General features: G+C 38.6%; 1 protein-coding gene across 11 annotated transcripts in view; it reads right to left on the reverse strand.

Annotated features, from left to right (window-relative positions):
- The window catches only part of INPP4B (inositol polyphosphate-4-phosphatase type II B), a 342,362-nt gene that overhangs the window by 273,783 nt on the left and 51,991 nt on the right, over positions 1-16,588 (reverse strand). For 8 of the 11 annotated variants that reach the window (XM_065687745.1, XM_065687728.1, XM_065687769.1 and 5 more), the window contains one exon: positions 3,948-4,006. The exons of 2 other annotated variants lie outside the window; for them this stretch is intronic. In XM_065687745.1, coding sequence (XP_065543817.1) covers positions 3,948-3,959 — 12 coding nt within the window. In that variant the 5' untranslated portion in view covers positions 3,960-4,006. Of the gene's footprint in view, positions 1-3,947; positions 4,007-6,735; positions 6,852-7,120; positions 7,175-16,588 lie in introns of those variants that run through there. One more of the 11 variants, XM_065687803.1, reaches the window with a different exon arrangement.

Here is a 16,588-nt window from a genome sequence, read left to right on the forward strand (position 1 = left end):
GGGAGCCAACTGGGGGGAAGAAGAAAAGGGGGAGAGGACAGAGAAAAAAAAACAAAACAAATAAAAACCCACCAACCCACCTACCCACACCACACTGAAGTCTCCAAAGGAAAAAGTTTCACCAACACCAGCAGATGCCAGATTATGCCTCAGGCCTACAAGTACGTCTACCACCTAGCCCAAAGTTCAAAATAACCAATTTCACTGCTAGACCAAGGAAAATGAACACCCTTAAGATGCCTAACAGGTTATTCTGCTGCATCCAATATGATAAAGTGGATAGAATAAACCACATTTTTTTCTCGCACTGAAAATGTATTGCCACACTAAAGATTTACAGCACAAATAAGTCGGGAAGCATCCTTTGCAATTTCATAGGGAAGAATTTTCTTCTATACAAGCAGTATAATTTATGTACATTTGAACTAGAATGACAATCTGTCATTAAACTATAAGCATTTGTATATGCAGACATGCACGTACCTCCGAAAGCAATTAAGGAATAGCAGCAAATCAGTCTTCATTTCACAACAGTGACTTCTGGAGTTAACTATTCAGCATTTGGATGAGCTTCTAAAACAACAGAGTTACTTTTCTTCCACATCAAGCCATAACCCAAGTCAGGTTCCAGCAACAAAAATAGGAACACGGCTTCATCAGTGCTGTTCCGGGAACATCTTTCACACTCTACATTACGTGAATTATCAAAGGTTTCAGTAGGATATTAAAAGCAGAAAATTGGCAACTACTATGCTTAAGATGCTTAATAACTTCTATGATAAGATCATTTTTGGTTATTATTATCCTGCAAACTACACTCCCAGAATTCAAACTATGATTCCTTATCTGCTTCAAATCCGATCTGCTTCAACTGTCCATTTCTGGAATGAAATATGGGGGTGGAAAAAGGGAGCAAAAAAGGAAAATACATGGTACACTCCCTTCTGTCATCACAGCACACAAGTTGCTTTGGTTTTATTTACTTAGTAAGCCTATAAATTGCACCCTTTGAAACAGAGATTCGAGATTCAGGGGAGATCGGTCTCTGTCAAAGCAGCTATCCTTTATACTACCCAACAAGATGAAGCCCCTGAAAATGACCATTTTACAAATTCCTAGGCTTAGGAAGTACTACATCATTTAGTTTGATATATTGTAAGACACTGCCCCTTTAATCACTCAGTGATCTCTGTACTGAGCTTACTAAGCTGTGGCATTTTAAAACTGAGAACCCACTATATCTCATCACACTTGGGTTCAGTGACTAATCATCCTGTGATCATATGAATTTGCCCAACTTGAATATCCAAGTTTCTCTTATTCTGATCTCCCTAATTAAGGAAAGTACCTGAAAAACCCCCATTGGAAGCAGTTTGACATTAATCAGGTTACTAGTCTTATTGATAAACTAAGATTTGTCACATATAGAATCACAGGATCATAGAATAGTTAGGGTTGGAAAGGACCTCAAGATCATCTAGTTCCAACCCCCCTGCCATGGGCAGGGACACCTCACACTAAACCATCCCACCCAAGGCTTCATCCAACCTGGCCTTGAACACTGCCAGGGATGGAGCACTCACAACCTCCCTGGGCAACCCATTCCAGTGCCTCACCACCCTAACAGGAAAGAACTTCCTCCTTATACCCAAACTAAACCTCCCCTGTTTAAGTTTTAACCCATTACCCCTTGTCCTGTCACTACAGTCCCTAATAAAGAGTCCCTCCCCAGCACCCCTATAGGCCCCCTTCAGGTACTGGAAGGCTGCTATGAGGTCTCCACGCAGCCTTCCTTCTCCAGGCTGAACAGCCCCAACTTTCTCAGCCTGTCTTCATACGGGAGGTGCTCCAGTCCCCTGATCATCCTCGTGGCCCTCCTCTGGACTTGTTCCAACAGTTCCATGTCCTTTTTATGTTGAGGACACCAGAACTGCACACAATACTCCAGGTGAGGTCTCACAAGAGCAGAGTAGAGGGGCAGGATCACCTCCTTCGACCTGCTGGTCACGCTCCTTTTGATGCGGCCCAGGATACGGTTGGCTTTCTGGGCTGCGAGCGCACACTGCAGCCGGCTCATGTTCATTTTCTCATCGACCAGCACCCCCAAGTCCTTCTCTACAGGGCTGCTCCGAATCTCTTCTTTGCCCAGTCTGTAGCTGTGCCTGGGATTGCTCCGACCCAGGTGTAGGACCTTGCACTTGGCATGGTTGAACTTTATGTTAGCATCAGCCCACCTCGCAAGCGTGTCAAGGTCCCTCTGGAAGGCATTCCTTCCCTCCAGAGTATCAACCGAACCACACAGCTTGGTGTCGTCAGCAACCTCCGTACGTAACAACAGCAAATTTTGAAAACTTCTTTAAACAAGGAAACCAGAATGAGATGTAGTTTTATAAAACTGACCTATACATAGAGATAAAAATCACCTACCTATTAAACTGGTTCAGTCAAACCACAGCATTTCAAGGGTAATTCCCATTTATTTACTAGTTGGTTGGTTGATTTGATGGTCCAACTGAGATTGCCTCATCTTCCATCCACCTGAACCTCATCTACACATTAAAATACATATATACACACACCACACACCATATGAACCCAAGTACCAATCCACACTAAACTCTCTAGTATAGTAACATTAATTCTCTGAATTTCAAGAGCCAAACTGATAGCTATATTTGATTTCAGCAAAATTCTCCTACTCTTCACAGCTGCAAAGTTGCTCAAAATATTTCCTGAAACTGTTTTACAAAATGCCAGAGGCTCCCATGAAAACAGGAGGCTTGGAGGAATACAGAGTAGAAGAAAGCAGTTTGAAACTTAAAGCCTTTTACTAAAAATAGTCTCTGCAAGTCATACAGCAGAATGATAACTTCTGAGGGTGTGACAAAGAGATGACCATAAACTGGCTTTCACCTATGTAAAGCTTCTTGGTCCTTCTACCACCCAGGGGAACGCAGCCCTATGGAACTCAGGCCAGAGAAGCATTTACATCATAGAGTCTCATTTGTTTGCATACATACAGAAATCTACCCCATGCTCCTGAACAGATAGCAAATACTGCTTTAAAAGTATACCGTATGTGCACATTCATAACTGTATTAAAATAAGCCGCTATATCCCATTGACAAAAATCTTTCAAACAGAATATGCAATCTGTCAAGCAGTACTATCATTTCCATCCAACTGCTAGGCCACAGAGTATAAAAATACCCTAGAAGCCAATTATAAAACACTTATGGTTAACAGGTAAGTATCTCTATCTTCATACTACTCCCTAATTCACTACAATCCAGTGTGCTATTTTCAGGCAACTACAGAAGCAGGGTTCATAATATCAGACAGAAAGGGCAAGAAAAAGAGCAATTCCACACTCAGTGCTTGTTCCTTCCAGAGGATGAGTGGCCTAGACTCCTAATAAAGCCAATGGCAAATGAGGGCACTCAGCAGCTCCCACAAGACCCCCATTGTGTGCCACAGTCAGACCCTATTTTAATAGGCCCTTTATTTTAAGCACATAATTACTCTTTACAATAAAGGAAGGAAAAATAAAAGTACTCTTGATAAACATAGGTACAAAAACCAGACAAAAAAAAACTGTAGTAGGGGTCAGAAAATTCATCTTGAACATTAACACATTACCTCATACAGCTCTGAGATTTTGCTTTCATTATTCCAGTGGATTTGGTTGAGTAATTCTAGATTTAGACCTGGATGTGTTACAAGCAGAACCTGGCCATAGATTCAGCTAAGGCATGTTGATATCATGAAAAATACTGAGTGTTGAAGGAAAACAATGGGGTGGGGTTTTCTTCATCTCCACTATTCTAATAATAGTGATATTTTTTCTCCCTAAAAAAACAATGCCAAGAGCTATCATGAAAAAGGATCACTCAAGTTTTCACTAATTAGACTAACACATCAAGAAAAGCAATAGGAAAATGAATTACCTTATTTTTCATTAGAAAAAGCAGATTTCCTTTCAGTCGGCACCATCTCTCTCTCGGTTCTGCATGCAAAGAAGTAAGAGATTAAGAAAAAACAACCTTTTGTCTTCACATATTAAATGCTTCTTAAAGAAGATGCATTAGTTGTAAAGGTCAAGAAAAAAAGAATCATTAACAACCAAAAAAAGCCAGCTTCACTCAGCAGCTGCCTATGTACAACATGCTGTTAAATGCCAAGCAACTTCCCAGAAGGTTTCTTCCACTCCGCAGCCAAGAGAATTGGTGACTGCAGCATACACTCAATGTTTTCTCTGTTTTCCTCCCTTTTCCTCACATCAGAGCAGAAACAGCCACTTGGGCATGCAACAGCTTTTTCTTCAATCATTTCAAAAGATGAAATATAATCCTTGTTAAGACACAAAAACATTTACTATCCCACTTAGGTTACAACACACTAATCTGAATTTATAATTGTTAGAAAATAAGAACTAAGCAAATGAAACCTAAATACTTACGGTCATTTTGTTATTGCTCTCACTACACTTTTAAAAAGTGCTTAACCAATGGGAACAACAACATACTTGTGTTTATACACATGCAGGGACTTAAGCTTTTAAAAACAGGGAATGTTTCAGAACTTTAGGGTTGTTGAGTGGGTCCAAAAGGGTTCAAAAGTTACTCTTCCTGAACTTTCCATTTTTAAAATTGCATAATTTTTCTTCTTAAAAAAGCACGTACATACATCTGTAGGTACAAATAGATACATATACCTGCATATACGAAATGTGAGCACTTCAGACAAACCCTATGCCACTTCTTCATATACGAGGGAACAGTCTTACATAAGATACATTCCTTTTTCTTTTTGAGAGGGCATGTGAAACCCCATGTGTCCAGACAGCAGCCAGTCTTGAACTGCTAGGGAGCAGGAAGAACAGCTGTACCCTAGGATCACATTATTCCACAGCTACCTCTGTGGAACTCTTGTACTTCCCTCAAAGCCGGCCATCGCTAGAGACATCTAGAGACATAACATGGACCAGAGGGATGTCTTGTTACAATAAATAAATAAGATTCTTTTTCCTTCCTCCTGATAATTTCAATAGGCAACATTTGAAAAAAAAAAAAAAAAAAAAATCAGAATAGCTTTTCCCCCACAGGAGAGTGGAAGGTTTACACTCCCAGGCATGGGACATAAAATAACTGGTTTCAGTTATAACCAGGGTTGGCTTTTTAGAAAAAGAATTGAACTTCCTAAGTACTTCCAGATGTATTAGAGTGCAAGAACAACACAGAAAATAATATAAATGCATATCCACCAACTAAAAATCTGAACACAGTTATCAGAGCCAAGGATGCTGCTTTAGAGTAGAAGTACAGGACCCTGCTAAGACTAAATTCCATCCTCCAGAATCCTGTAGGGACCAAAAGGAATGAATCTGTTACATTCACACTGCTGCTTTTTCTAATAAGTCATTTTTATATAGGATTGTGAAAGTCACTACCTCATAAGTGTGAAAAATGAGCAAGTCCAAAGATTAGTCAGACTAACGATGATAAGTCTATCAGTGGATAGTACATACAGTGACCAAAACACCTCAAGAGAAGTGACCCTTCTCTCAAGCAGTCATAATCTGATTGCTGAAAGCCAGAAGGATTTACAGGGCAAAAGGAACATCCTACACATGCATAGTTTTTTAAACACTTTCCTAGATTCTATCACCACTGACCATGGCACAGAGAGCCCATGATAGTGGGCTAGATGAATGTTTGGTCTGTCTCTGGTAGACCTAAGGTTTTTAGTGGCAGAATCAGTATTCTTAAGGGAAGAAAATTTAAAAACATCCTCATAAACATTGTACATTCACTGGACATGCTGCCTACAACAAGAACATGGGGAGAGAATCCTCTTGAGGAACCTCAAAGCAGCAAAATAGAAAAGCTCACTAGTATTATCTTCAAGAAGTTTGCTGTATCCTCCACAGGAAACTGTCTACTTGCCATTAGAAAATAAATAAAATATTCTGACGATGTGGCACAAAGTTTTCTCATCCACTTATCATAATTGAGGCTGTGCTCGTTTGGGTTTGTTTGGGGTTTTTTTCCCCCTCATAAAATAAGCATAAATATAATACAACAAAAATCAACTGGGACAAGTGAAAATAAAACATTTGCTGTTGCTGAAATTATTGTATTAGAACTGATTTTACAGCTAAACAGAAGCTATTTCTTAACAGCTACCGAGGGAACAGACATTTATTCAAGCTTACTGGAAATTGAAAGACATTTAAAACACGATCATAAAAGCCTGAAGAAACCTGCAAAAGAGGTAGGAAGTGAGCCATGGAAAATCTATAATGATAAAAGAACACAGGTTTTGAGTATGGGAGGGGCAGCTCCTGAGGAACTGGGTATCTGAAAATACAGTGAAGCAATCACGAGTAGTAAAGATCAATCTTTCTTACAGGAAAAAATAATTTTAAAATAATATAATAATAATAATAATAATAATAATAATAATAATAATAATAATAATAATAATAATAATAATAATAATGTAAGGACCAAGTACTGTTTCTCAGGGACATGACAAAGGAAGCTTGAAAACTTGAGCAAACTAAAGAACTGGCTTTAAACTTCTTTATTTAGAAGGTATTTAGCACCACTCAAGCATCAGTAATGAAGAAAACTGAAAACTCCAAGGTGCATGTGATTAGTGAAACTGCAAGCTGACAACTGCAAAAAACATGCACATCAACCATAGGCAGTTTTCAGTGCAAGTCATTTTTACCTATTAATTTTTCATCCCCGACCACTCTGCAAATCTTCAGTTTTCCTTCCTTGTCAAAAGAACCTGATGGTTGCCTGGCCAGCAAAGCCAGATCTTTAGCATTGAATCTCATGGGGCTGCCAGGGAAGAGGATGAAGATGAGTAAGAACGGAGGAAGACAACGATGATGCTACTTAGTTTGTTGAAGCTGAGGAAAACCTAAGCCGCAGATATGAAGGTCAACTGAAATATCAAAAACAAAACAAAGAGCAAGAGATGGTGCTTTTTGTTGTGTTTTCCACTCCTGTGTATTTCAAACACCATACTGTCTTTCATAGTATGGGAGTAGTGCAAGGAATAGGGAAAAATTGCAAGGTTATACGGGTGACGACATCTCACCACATACATTTTAAGAAACAAAAATGTATGTTTTGCTTTCCACTGTCTTTATAGCCTCGTGCAGAAGCTATAATTCTACCCCGCATTTCCACAGTTTATCAATACTGCTAAAAATATATTTTGGCTATAGGCATATAAATAATTAGAAAGCTCAAACAGGTATTCAAGGTGGAGGGGTAGAAGGCAAGACTGCCTAGTACTTCCATCTCCTTCACAGGAACAGTAACTGAAAAAAGAAAAAAAAAAAAAAAAAAAAAGAAGTATTAACTACAAAAGTTCACCATATACTCTAGTATTCATGTTTGTTATACTGACACTGATTAGGACATCAAGTGCTTCCCATCAGTTTATGGCGTGTCCTAACAATTTTCAATTCTTTTGGAACACTTTCTTCTGTACTTTCAGGAAATGAGTTCTTGTTCCTCACCCTCCAATCAAAAACAAAACAAAACAAGAAAAAAAAATTAAAAAAAACAAACCCCAAACCACAAAACCAACAGTTTTCGGTTATTAGAACTACATCTACTGAACCTAGTGAAAAAATTATACTGGACATATACATGAGAGATCTTTTTTTCTCTCATAGTTCCTCCTTGGTTTTTCTGATCTTAATTTAATATTAGGCTCTGTAGCTGTAATTTTGACCAGTGGAAGGCTGGAACCGTACGTTTATGTCCAAATTACAGTTAACAGCACCATGTTACAATGCTGCAAGGAAGGCAAAATAAAGCCAGAAAAGTATTTCTAAATAGATCTGCCTTTTAAGCCCCAAAATATTCTATGCAATCCTCTTTTTTTTTTTTTTCAGATGGTTCTTAATACTCTTACACACTTTAAAAAAGGCACTCAATGCACAGCACATGGGCTTCAGAAGCCAGTTCCTGTCTCTGAATCAGAAGCCTTTGCTCTTTAGAGGACAGCACTGACACCATCTGATGGATAACTACAACTCTTAATTCCTGATCAAGTTCCTTAATTGTTGAACTAAAGGAAAAGCTACATCTTTTGCATTGTATCTTTCTATTGGCCATTTCATTCCTACTTTTCCCCTTTATATTCACTCCTTTGTTCAAGTTTATCCCTCAATAAATGACTGCTGCTGTCTCCTTTAATTTCTAATGGCCAAACCACAGCCAATTCCAACAGCACTACAATGGCAAAAGCAGACCAAACTCAACTATTAATACAGCCAAGCCATAAATATGACATTCAGAAGACAAGGCTCCAAGTCTTTTTCTGTTCTTTTTTTTCCTCCTACAATGGTTCTACAATTCTATGGAGAACTGCCATAAAGCTCTTTTGCCTTTCATTATCAAATACCTTTGCAAGCCAGAAACAGAATAGGTGCAAGCATTCCTAGCACATATCTAAGCAGTAGAAGGCTGCAGCTTCCTTTTCCATTCATTCCCATACATACATGTTCTTTTTTGTTTTCCCTTTAGCATCAGCAGCAACACTTCTTTTTTTAAGCACATCTTCATGCTTTTGGCTCCATTTCATAATCTTGTTGAAATTACAACCTTATAACACCATGGTCATCACAGAACCGGGCCACCAATTTACAACATACAAGGGTGCTGCTGTGCCAAAAATGAGCTACTAACTCCAACAGAGGTTCCATGCAGGTACAGATGGCTATGTTTGGTGAATTGATGGACTACAACTATGAAAAGATGAGTCACATAGCACTTACAAAAAGTATATTTATCATACACTGTAATCTAATACTACAAATATATCCAGCACTGAAGATCAAATCCATCAGGGGCAGGGGAAGCTGCTGGCTTGGCCACATGATAAACAAAACCCAGCCACCACGACCCTTGCAAAAGGCTTACAAGGGCATACAGAGATTTGGGGACTGGCAACGCGTACATTCTTGCTAGCCTTTGCAGTCTCAGTGGAATTAATTGTTGGGTTTGGTTTACAGCCACAGACTATATTTTTAACAACAAAGCACACCGTTTGCAATAGACCTACTTGTTTTTAAAAACACCGGACCTAAATTTGGCAAGGTAAATAATTTTTGTGATCTCCAGGTGTGCAGTTTTGTTATCCCCTGGTCCTCTCTCAGGCAGATGTCTTGTACACCTTTCACATAGCTTATTGGTAGCCTTCTTGTTTTAGAGAATGCAGTTCTAGAAATCCAACTGCAACCTACTTAGTTACTGGTTTGTGAACTAATCAGTTCCAGTCCATTGTGTAAGCCACTTATAAATCTACACTAAACAGCATCTTCAGCTGTAGCTGTACAGATACTTTAGATTGGTTCTATCTTTTTTAGTAGCATGGAGGAAATCATACACTATAAGCCTGGTCCCAGGTGGAAAAGTCATTGAAAAACATCAGCAACCATACAAAGCCTATGCTATCAAACAAATGAAGGTTACTGGCTAAACTCTAATTATGCTTAAATGCAGTAATTACTGTAATGCATGGATTCATGTAATTTACATAGAAATGCAAAACACAGAAGACCAGAGGACAAGTTATAAACTGCTATTTAAGGAAGCTTTTGTTTTCCAGCAAAGGGAAACCAGGTGAACAGAACATTGTGGTTTTCTGGCGAGCTCATGAAAAGGAATAAAGAAACACCAGGAAGTGATGTGCATATTGATTTTGTTATCCATATCCCCCCCCCCCCCCCCCCCCCGAGATGTTCCACCAGTTGCATGTATCTATCTGTAAAGTGGTAATGGTCTAGAAATTCCTTTAATCACACCTGGGCATCACTTGCTTTGCATACGAACTATAACATGCAAATCATGCGGGACAGCAAGAGTGGTACACAGCAATTAAAACCCCTGAGACAGCATGCTTTGGTACATACACACCTGTCTCAGACTTTAAATGCGAGGCAGCTTGGCCAGCAGAGATCCACAGTGCTAATAATCAAGGTGCCTGTTCCTGGAAATCTGCCAGAGAAGCTAAACTAATCTGACAATGTCTGAATATTATTCAAACCTAAAAGGCCTAAGAGACTGTGGGATTCAAACTTGCATTTAACTTAGAAGCTTAATGACTATCCAAAGGTGATCACAGCCAGAGCTGACACAACAATAAAATTAAAAGGTAAAAAACTGATAGAAGTGTCTGCGTTCAGCTGCAGCACTGGGTCTCCTTGAAGGAGCAGCAAGACCGTTTAACTCAATAATCTACTTCCATTTTGGAATAAAGCTGTCAGTTGGGGAAACTACTTAGTTACATAGTGCCTTTGAATGTTTCTGCTAGCTAATCTCTTTCCTAGCATGATCTCCAATAGGAAAGATATTATCTTCAGTTATTTAACACTGGTGGTTCAAGAGACTGGCATTATTTAATACTTGTGGTTAGAGAGAGTCACGCTGCATCTAAAGTCTCTCTCAATATTTCTCCCCACACAATTACCACAACCATAATTCATGAGGAAACCAGACCAGTCAATTACTTTGCAAGCGGCCAGGAGAGAAAGAGGTGGAGGAGTCTATGTCCTTGGAAGCAATAATTTTAGAACAGATGAAGTTCTGACAGCTCATGGACCACAAAATGCATTAAATCTGTTAGATGTCCCCTGTCCCCTCGTATTTGCCATTATACTTTTGATGATCACTTTCTCTGGACGTAGAACAATTGTAACTATTTGATTCACATGACACAGAAGAGCTGAGACATATTGTAACTATTAAGTACCAGCCATATAGTTGCCTATTTTTGATTATCGCAATGAGAAATATGTATATTTTTGATCACTTGAAGAGATGTCAGACCACCTCTTACCCTATACGTAAGTGTTAGAAGTCAATCGAAACTATCAGCATGTTCAAGTAATATTAAATTACAGGGAAGTTTTACCAAGCAAAACCTGTACAAAATTGACTTCAACACCTGAGACCAGCATGAAAAAAGCTGCACACTGAAGCAATTTGCAGCCCCTGCACCCTGCAGGACAGCTATTAAGATATATTTTATTAGTTTCTGATAACCACCAAACAGCAGCTGGGCAAAGTACTAAATGCGGGAGTTTCACTAGTGCCAATGCAAAACAGAGTAAACACGTTCATGGCTGGATACCCTACCCTGAAACACCTTCAACACTACATTTTAGGTTCCAAGTTTTCTTAAGTGCAGTTTGGAATTAAAGAACTTAGCACATAATACCTTGCAGCTTTCATTAGTGCTGCATTTGAGGCTAGATATTTTGGTAAAGTGTTAAAACACAAGCTTTCTAATGATGCAATCTCCGAAACCTCCTAAACAAAGCCAATAAAATCAGTTGCCTGATTTCAGCAATTTCAAAAAGAAAAGCACTAGAATTCATGTCTGCGAGTCCTCAGAGACCCTGCCAAATACATTCTGAATTCCTCTTCTCTTCCTTTGAAAAGGTACAATATTTTTAGTTCACATCATTTTGCATTAAGAGCTTCTTTAATCTTCGGAACACACACAGTGCAGGAAACAGCCTTCAAAAGAAAAGCTGCAAAATTAGTCCACAGTTTTGTCTTCAATAACGGTATTCTTTTTAAGCAAAAAGGTATTGCTAATTCCACATATTGTCTCTTTATCTCACACATAATTATTAGGCCATAAAATATAAATAGGACACATTATGCCCCCCACACACACCTAGAATTCTCCATTCTACCACTGATCCCTGCACATTAAAGCAAAACACTAGGTTTTATTCCCTCAATCCAAGACAGAAGAATACAATGCAGTGTCAGCAAAAAGAATATATGACAGGAGTTCCAAATATACGGATATATCCACATATTCAAATGAAAAGTTTTAAAATCTAAATTGTATCTAAGTTTTACCTTTAAAATCATTAACAGGTGATCAGCTGATTAGGTAAGAAAACTGTCCTGGCTTACATAAATTTAGAGACTGTATTCCAAAGGAGATTCAAGGGGATCTGCAAAAATCAACCTTCATACAGAGGGATAAAAGAGTAGGGAAACATTTGTCTTTAAACACAACCTTCCTTTTAGTAATTTTTTCCTCTCACTGAGGGAAGATAGGCAAGATGTATATACCAACTATCACTAAATGCTAAATTAACTATATATCTATTTGCAATACAAAATTGTTTCTTTCTATAGGAAGTTAAAGATACCTATCAGCTGGCATGCAGTCAACTGAGCTGATGAAAAAAAAAACAGTTTATTTCTATCTTTCTGATCTCTTCATTTCTATCTTCTGGCTAACTATTTCCTGCTAGCTAGACTGAAGCTAGGCTGATCATACATTGTTTGTCATTTTGCCTTATACTTTGCTAGGCTGACAGCACTGTTGTAATCTACTTGAAAAGATTATCATTTTAACCTAATTCAAATGTTGCTTCCCACCATTTATCAACCACTATGGCCTTCCAAAAGAAAAACTAGAATTAAAAGAATGACAGGCCTGCAATATTTAGCAAGTTAGTGAGACATGTCACTTCCTAGAATATACTTTTTTGAGCTTTCCTAGTTTGCATAAAAGAACAGTAACATAGAAAAACTATTTTGAATGTGTGTAAAGGGAAGGCAGTAGAAACCTTTAATAGTTATCTGTTTTTCTCAATAGTACCAGTGGTCATATCAGTTCTATTTTATGCTGAAACATACACATACCATATTTTAACAACTTTTATGCCTTTATCCTCAGATCCACCACCCTAACCTCACAGTGCCCTAAAAAACAACATAGGAGCTCCAGCCAACAAGACTCTCCCTAACCAGAGCCAGCTGTCTCCCAAGGGAGGTATGACTTTGCAATGGCATCATACAGCACTACATAAACTAAACCAACCAGCACCCTTCTATCAGTATCACTACTGTCTGCAAGGCCCTTTTAAAGTCTTAAAACTAACATGGCTTTAAAAGTGAAGTATCTACTCAAAGGAAAAAAAGAAAAAAAAAATTAAAGCTGTGAGAGGTGAGCTATTGATCTGGAGGCAAATGATGAAATCAAGTGCTGGTTTGGCCGGAAGGTATTCCCTTCAGCTGAAAAAAAAGAAAACAACTGCACAGAACAGCTTTGTCTTCCCTTGCTCTGGCAGACTTCACAGTCAAGCACATTCCTAAATGATTCATGCAGTTCCCCAGAGCTCAGATGTGACCTTTCAGGGAAAAAAAAAAATAAAAACAAAATATATATATTCTTGCATTTTGCTTCTCCCAAGAAGGATAATACAAACACTTACTGCAGACAGGTATAACCTGGCACACCTACTGAATTATATACCTCTAGCAATGGATACTGATCCAGCCAAAAACCAGCTCTGTGAAAATAAAGTAATTTTTCAGTTGCATGAGCTGCCCCATGTGGTTCATGGCCAAACAGCCTGTACCACCCAAGGCAGAGAACTGAACAAGAATCAGGCTGCTGCCTTCACCAGCACGGCCACCGTACTATGACCTAAAGTGTTCAAACTGCAACTTCCCTCAGGCTCTGCTTGAGCAGCCTCTGGCCTGACACAGACTCCTGGGGAAAGGCTGCCCTTCTTCCTCGTGGAGCACCAGTGCTGATGCAGCCATGCACATCACCTTAAGGCGACTTACCTTGATCAATATCAACCTCATCAAGCTGTTCCCTGATCAAACTGACTACCTGGCTGCAAAAATGCCAGTGCCAGCCCAAAACAGAGGACAAGAGTTTGCATCCACAGGTAATGTTTCTGCAGATGACCACAGACGTGTCAGCTTAGTATGATGGTATAGCTGCAGCCTTAGGACAAAGTTCACGTATAAAGGACTTCAGACAATTGTTGCTCATCAAGCTTCCTGGCAAATCCAAATTAATCCGTGAGCTTTTCTCAAATCTCCTACTACACTTTTAAGCAATACTGTCTTAAATTATTGTCTCCCACATGTGCCCAGGTGACTGCTGCCCTGCCAAACTGCCTGCCTTCCACTGCTGAACAGCAGAACCACACTGGCTACAACTTTCCCTTGGGCCAGCGAGAAACATAGATTTATCAAACTTATCCACTTCAAAACCAACACTAGAAAACAAACACCAGAAGATTAAGTCAGCCTTCCAAAAGCCTATTCAAAGGCAACTGCATCATTAATGCTTCAAAGACATCAGCTACACACAAATTACTCTGTCAGTGATTTCAGACACTATGATGACGCTGTGGTTTCAGAGCAGGTGGTCTCCAGCTAAATAATAGCATTTCAGTGACTAGTTACAAATTCATTTACATAGCAGATTCCTTTCTCTAGGCTCCAAGAATGTAAACACCCAAACCTTTTGTAACCTGCCCTTTAAACGAAACAAAACCCCCACACAAGCCTTAGTATAACTCTGTTCACTTGGAGCTCCTATACACACAATAGTAGGAAAACTAGTCTGGAGGAGGTAGTGTGCTGCAACCACTGATCCCATAAAGGGATGAGGGGAGGACGCAGCAACCCATTTCAAAATAATACTGCATAATATTAAAAATGGCAGCATGCTCCATTCTGTAAGAGACAGTATCTGAGTGGCAGTAACTGGAACTTTTGCCTCTAGAAGACTCATTTCCTCTCTCTTCCAATATCTATAACAGATGCAAAAGACAGAAGCAAACAAAGTACAACATAACTGTGACGCAAATTTTACTGGTAATTTTTACTGTAACAGACAAATTACTGCACTGAGACAGCAGCTTGTCGTCTAAGATACAAGATTTTCTTCATTCTTTGATCTTAAAAAGCTTACAAAACTGCTCGGGGACTACATTCCTTAACCTTTTTTGCCTTGCATCATATCCTAGAACCAAACTTCAATAGTCTTACCATCTATGCTGACAGAAATGTTACCACACTGCTGAGAAAACACAGTGATGAGATTTTCTCTCTACTACTCCCCATTCCCCAAACATATGATATCTGGGGTTTATCTGAGCTATAAATGTTAAAGAGATTTTAACAGCATATTTGAGAGATCTGGAGCTCATTTGAGCTCTAAAATGACTTTCCTAGAAAACTGAGTCAAGTCAGCCACACAGTAAAATACAGCCCTGTATTTCTGATCTTAAGTACTTGGAAAAAACTTCCACTAAATTTCAGACAGCTCTGGAATTCACCACTTTATTTTGGTATTAACAGGAAGGAACCCCTCCCTCTTTTCTTAATAGTATTAATTCTGATTTGGCTGTCTTTCCCCCACACAGTGTTCAAGAAAATAACAGAAGTGGTTTTCCTTACAGAAATTCTTTAACACACCTGTGAAGGTACAGCAGAGGCTTCAGTTTCACTCTCACCTCTCACAGTTTCGGAAGAGACCGTGAGCTCTCCTGCCCTGCGCTTTTCAAGAGAAAGAGATTACTGGGCTTCCCTCAAACTGACAAAAAGAAAGAGTGGAAAAGCAAAGGAGTTAATATTTTATTATGTCAATTAATTTGGATAATTATAAGTCAAGCAAAGTATCAGGGAGAGGAGGGGAGAATCTTCATATGAAGTACATTCCCTACTTAAATATACTGCTCCTGAACCTTCACAAATATCTGATTACCTACAATTTTAATTAAAAAGCCACTACCACTGTTAAGAACATAATTGCTAAACAAATAAATCTAGGAAATTGTGACTTAGTGCTATTCTATTAAGAAAGAGCAATAAATTGCTTTAACTGTGTCCCATTAATAATGAGTCAATTTCTATATGCAATGGAAGTCTCAGTTCAGCAGAAGCTATTATGTTATCTGGGGAAGGGAATATTCAGAGAGAGATGCAAAACAAAATTACAGGGGGAAGAAAAGCAACAAAACTCATGGAACATGAAAACCACTAAAGGACATAACTACTTTATATCGACCTGGAAGCTACATCAATAACAAGTCAAGATCAATGACATATCCTCAATTAGCAGACAGGAATAAAGTTTATGTATTTTTAAATAAAGAATAAGACACCCCAAAAAGACTTACAGGCTTCACAGTTTTGTTTTTTTTAAACTAAGTACATGATGATATCTCCCTAAATTCACCCAAAATGAAAAAAGAACAGAAGAAAGAGCAAAGTGATACTTTAGAACCACAACTTGAATCCAGGGCCAAAGGATGATACAGGAGACAATCAAGCTCTCTCACATACCTATTTCAGTTTAGATTAGGACTACTCAACCTGTGTATTTGCAAGTACAAATTGTAAATGGCTTCTTCCTTGTCTTATTCCATGGTGACCACATGACTGCTGACTTTTTGACTGCATAATTCCTTGCTATTACAACCTGTGACACAGACACCATGTGTGGAAATTCAAAATCTACTAATGCCTTCCCATGCAGACAGGCAATTTGGGAAGTTTAACACTTAAGTTAAATTTCCTATTCTTGAATGTCCATCATTACACTACCTATTTTCACTAATATGCAATTTTTCACTAGCTGGAAAGCCAGAGTAAATAAATAAAAAAAAAAAAACAAAAAAAAAACCACTAGAAAATAAATCTTATTTCACAACTTATTAATTGGGCAATAGAGGCATATATTTAGCTGGATTTCTGCATATAATTATCTACTCTATAAT

The sequence above is a fragment of the Lathamus discolor genome, chromosome 1 (genome assembly GCF_037157495.1).
Source record: "Lathamus discolor isolate bLatDis1 chromosome 1, bLatDis1.hap1, whole genome shotgun sequence".
NCBI classification, from domain to species: Eukaryota; Metazoa; Chordata; class Aves; order Psittaciformes; family Psittacidae; genus Lathamus; species Lathamus discolor.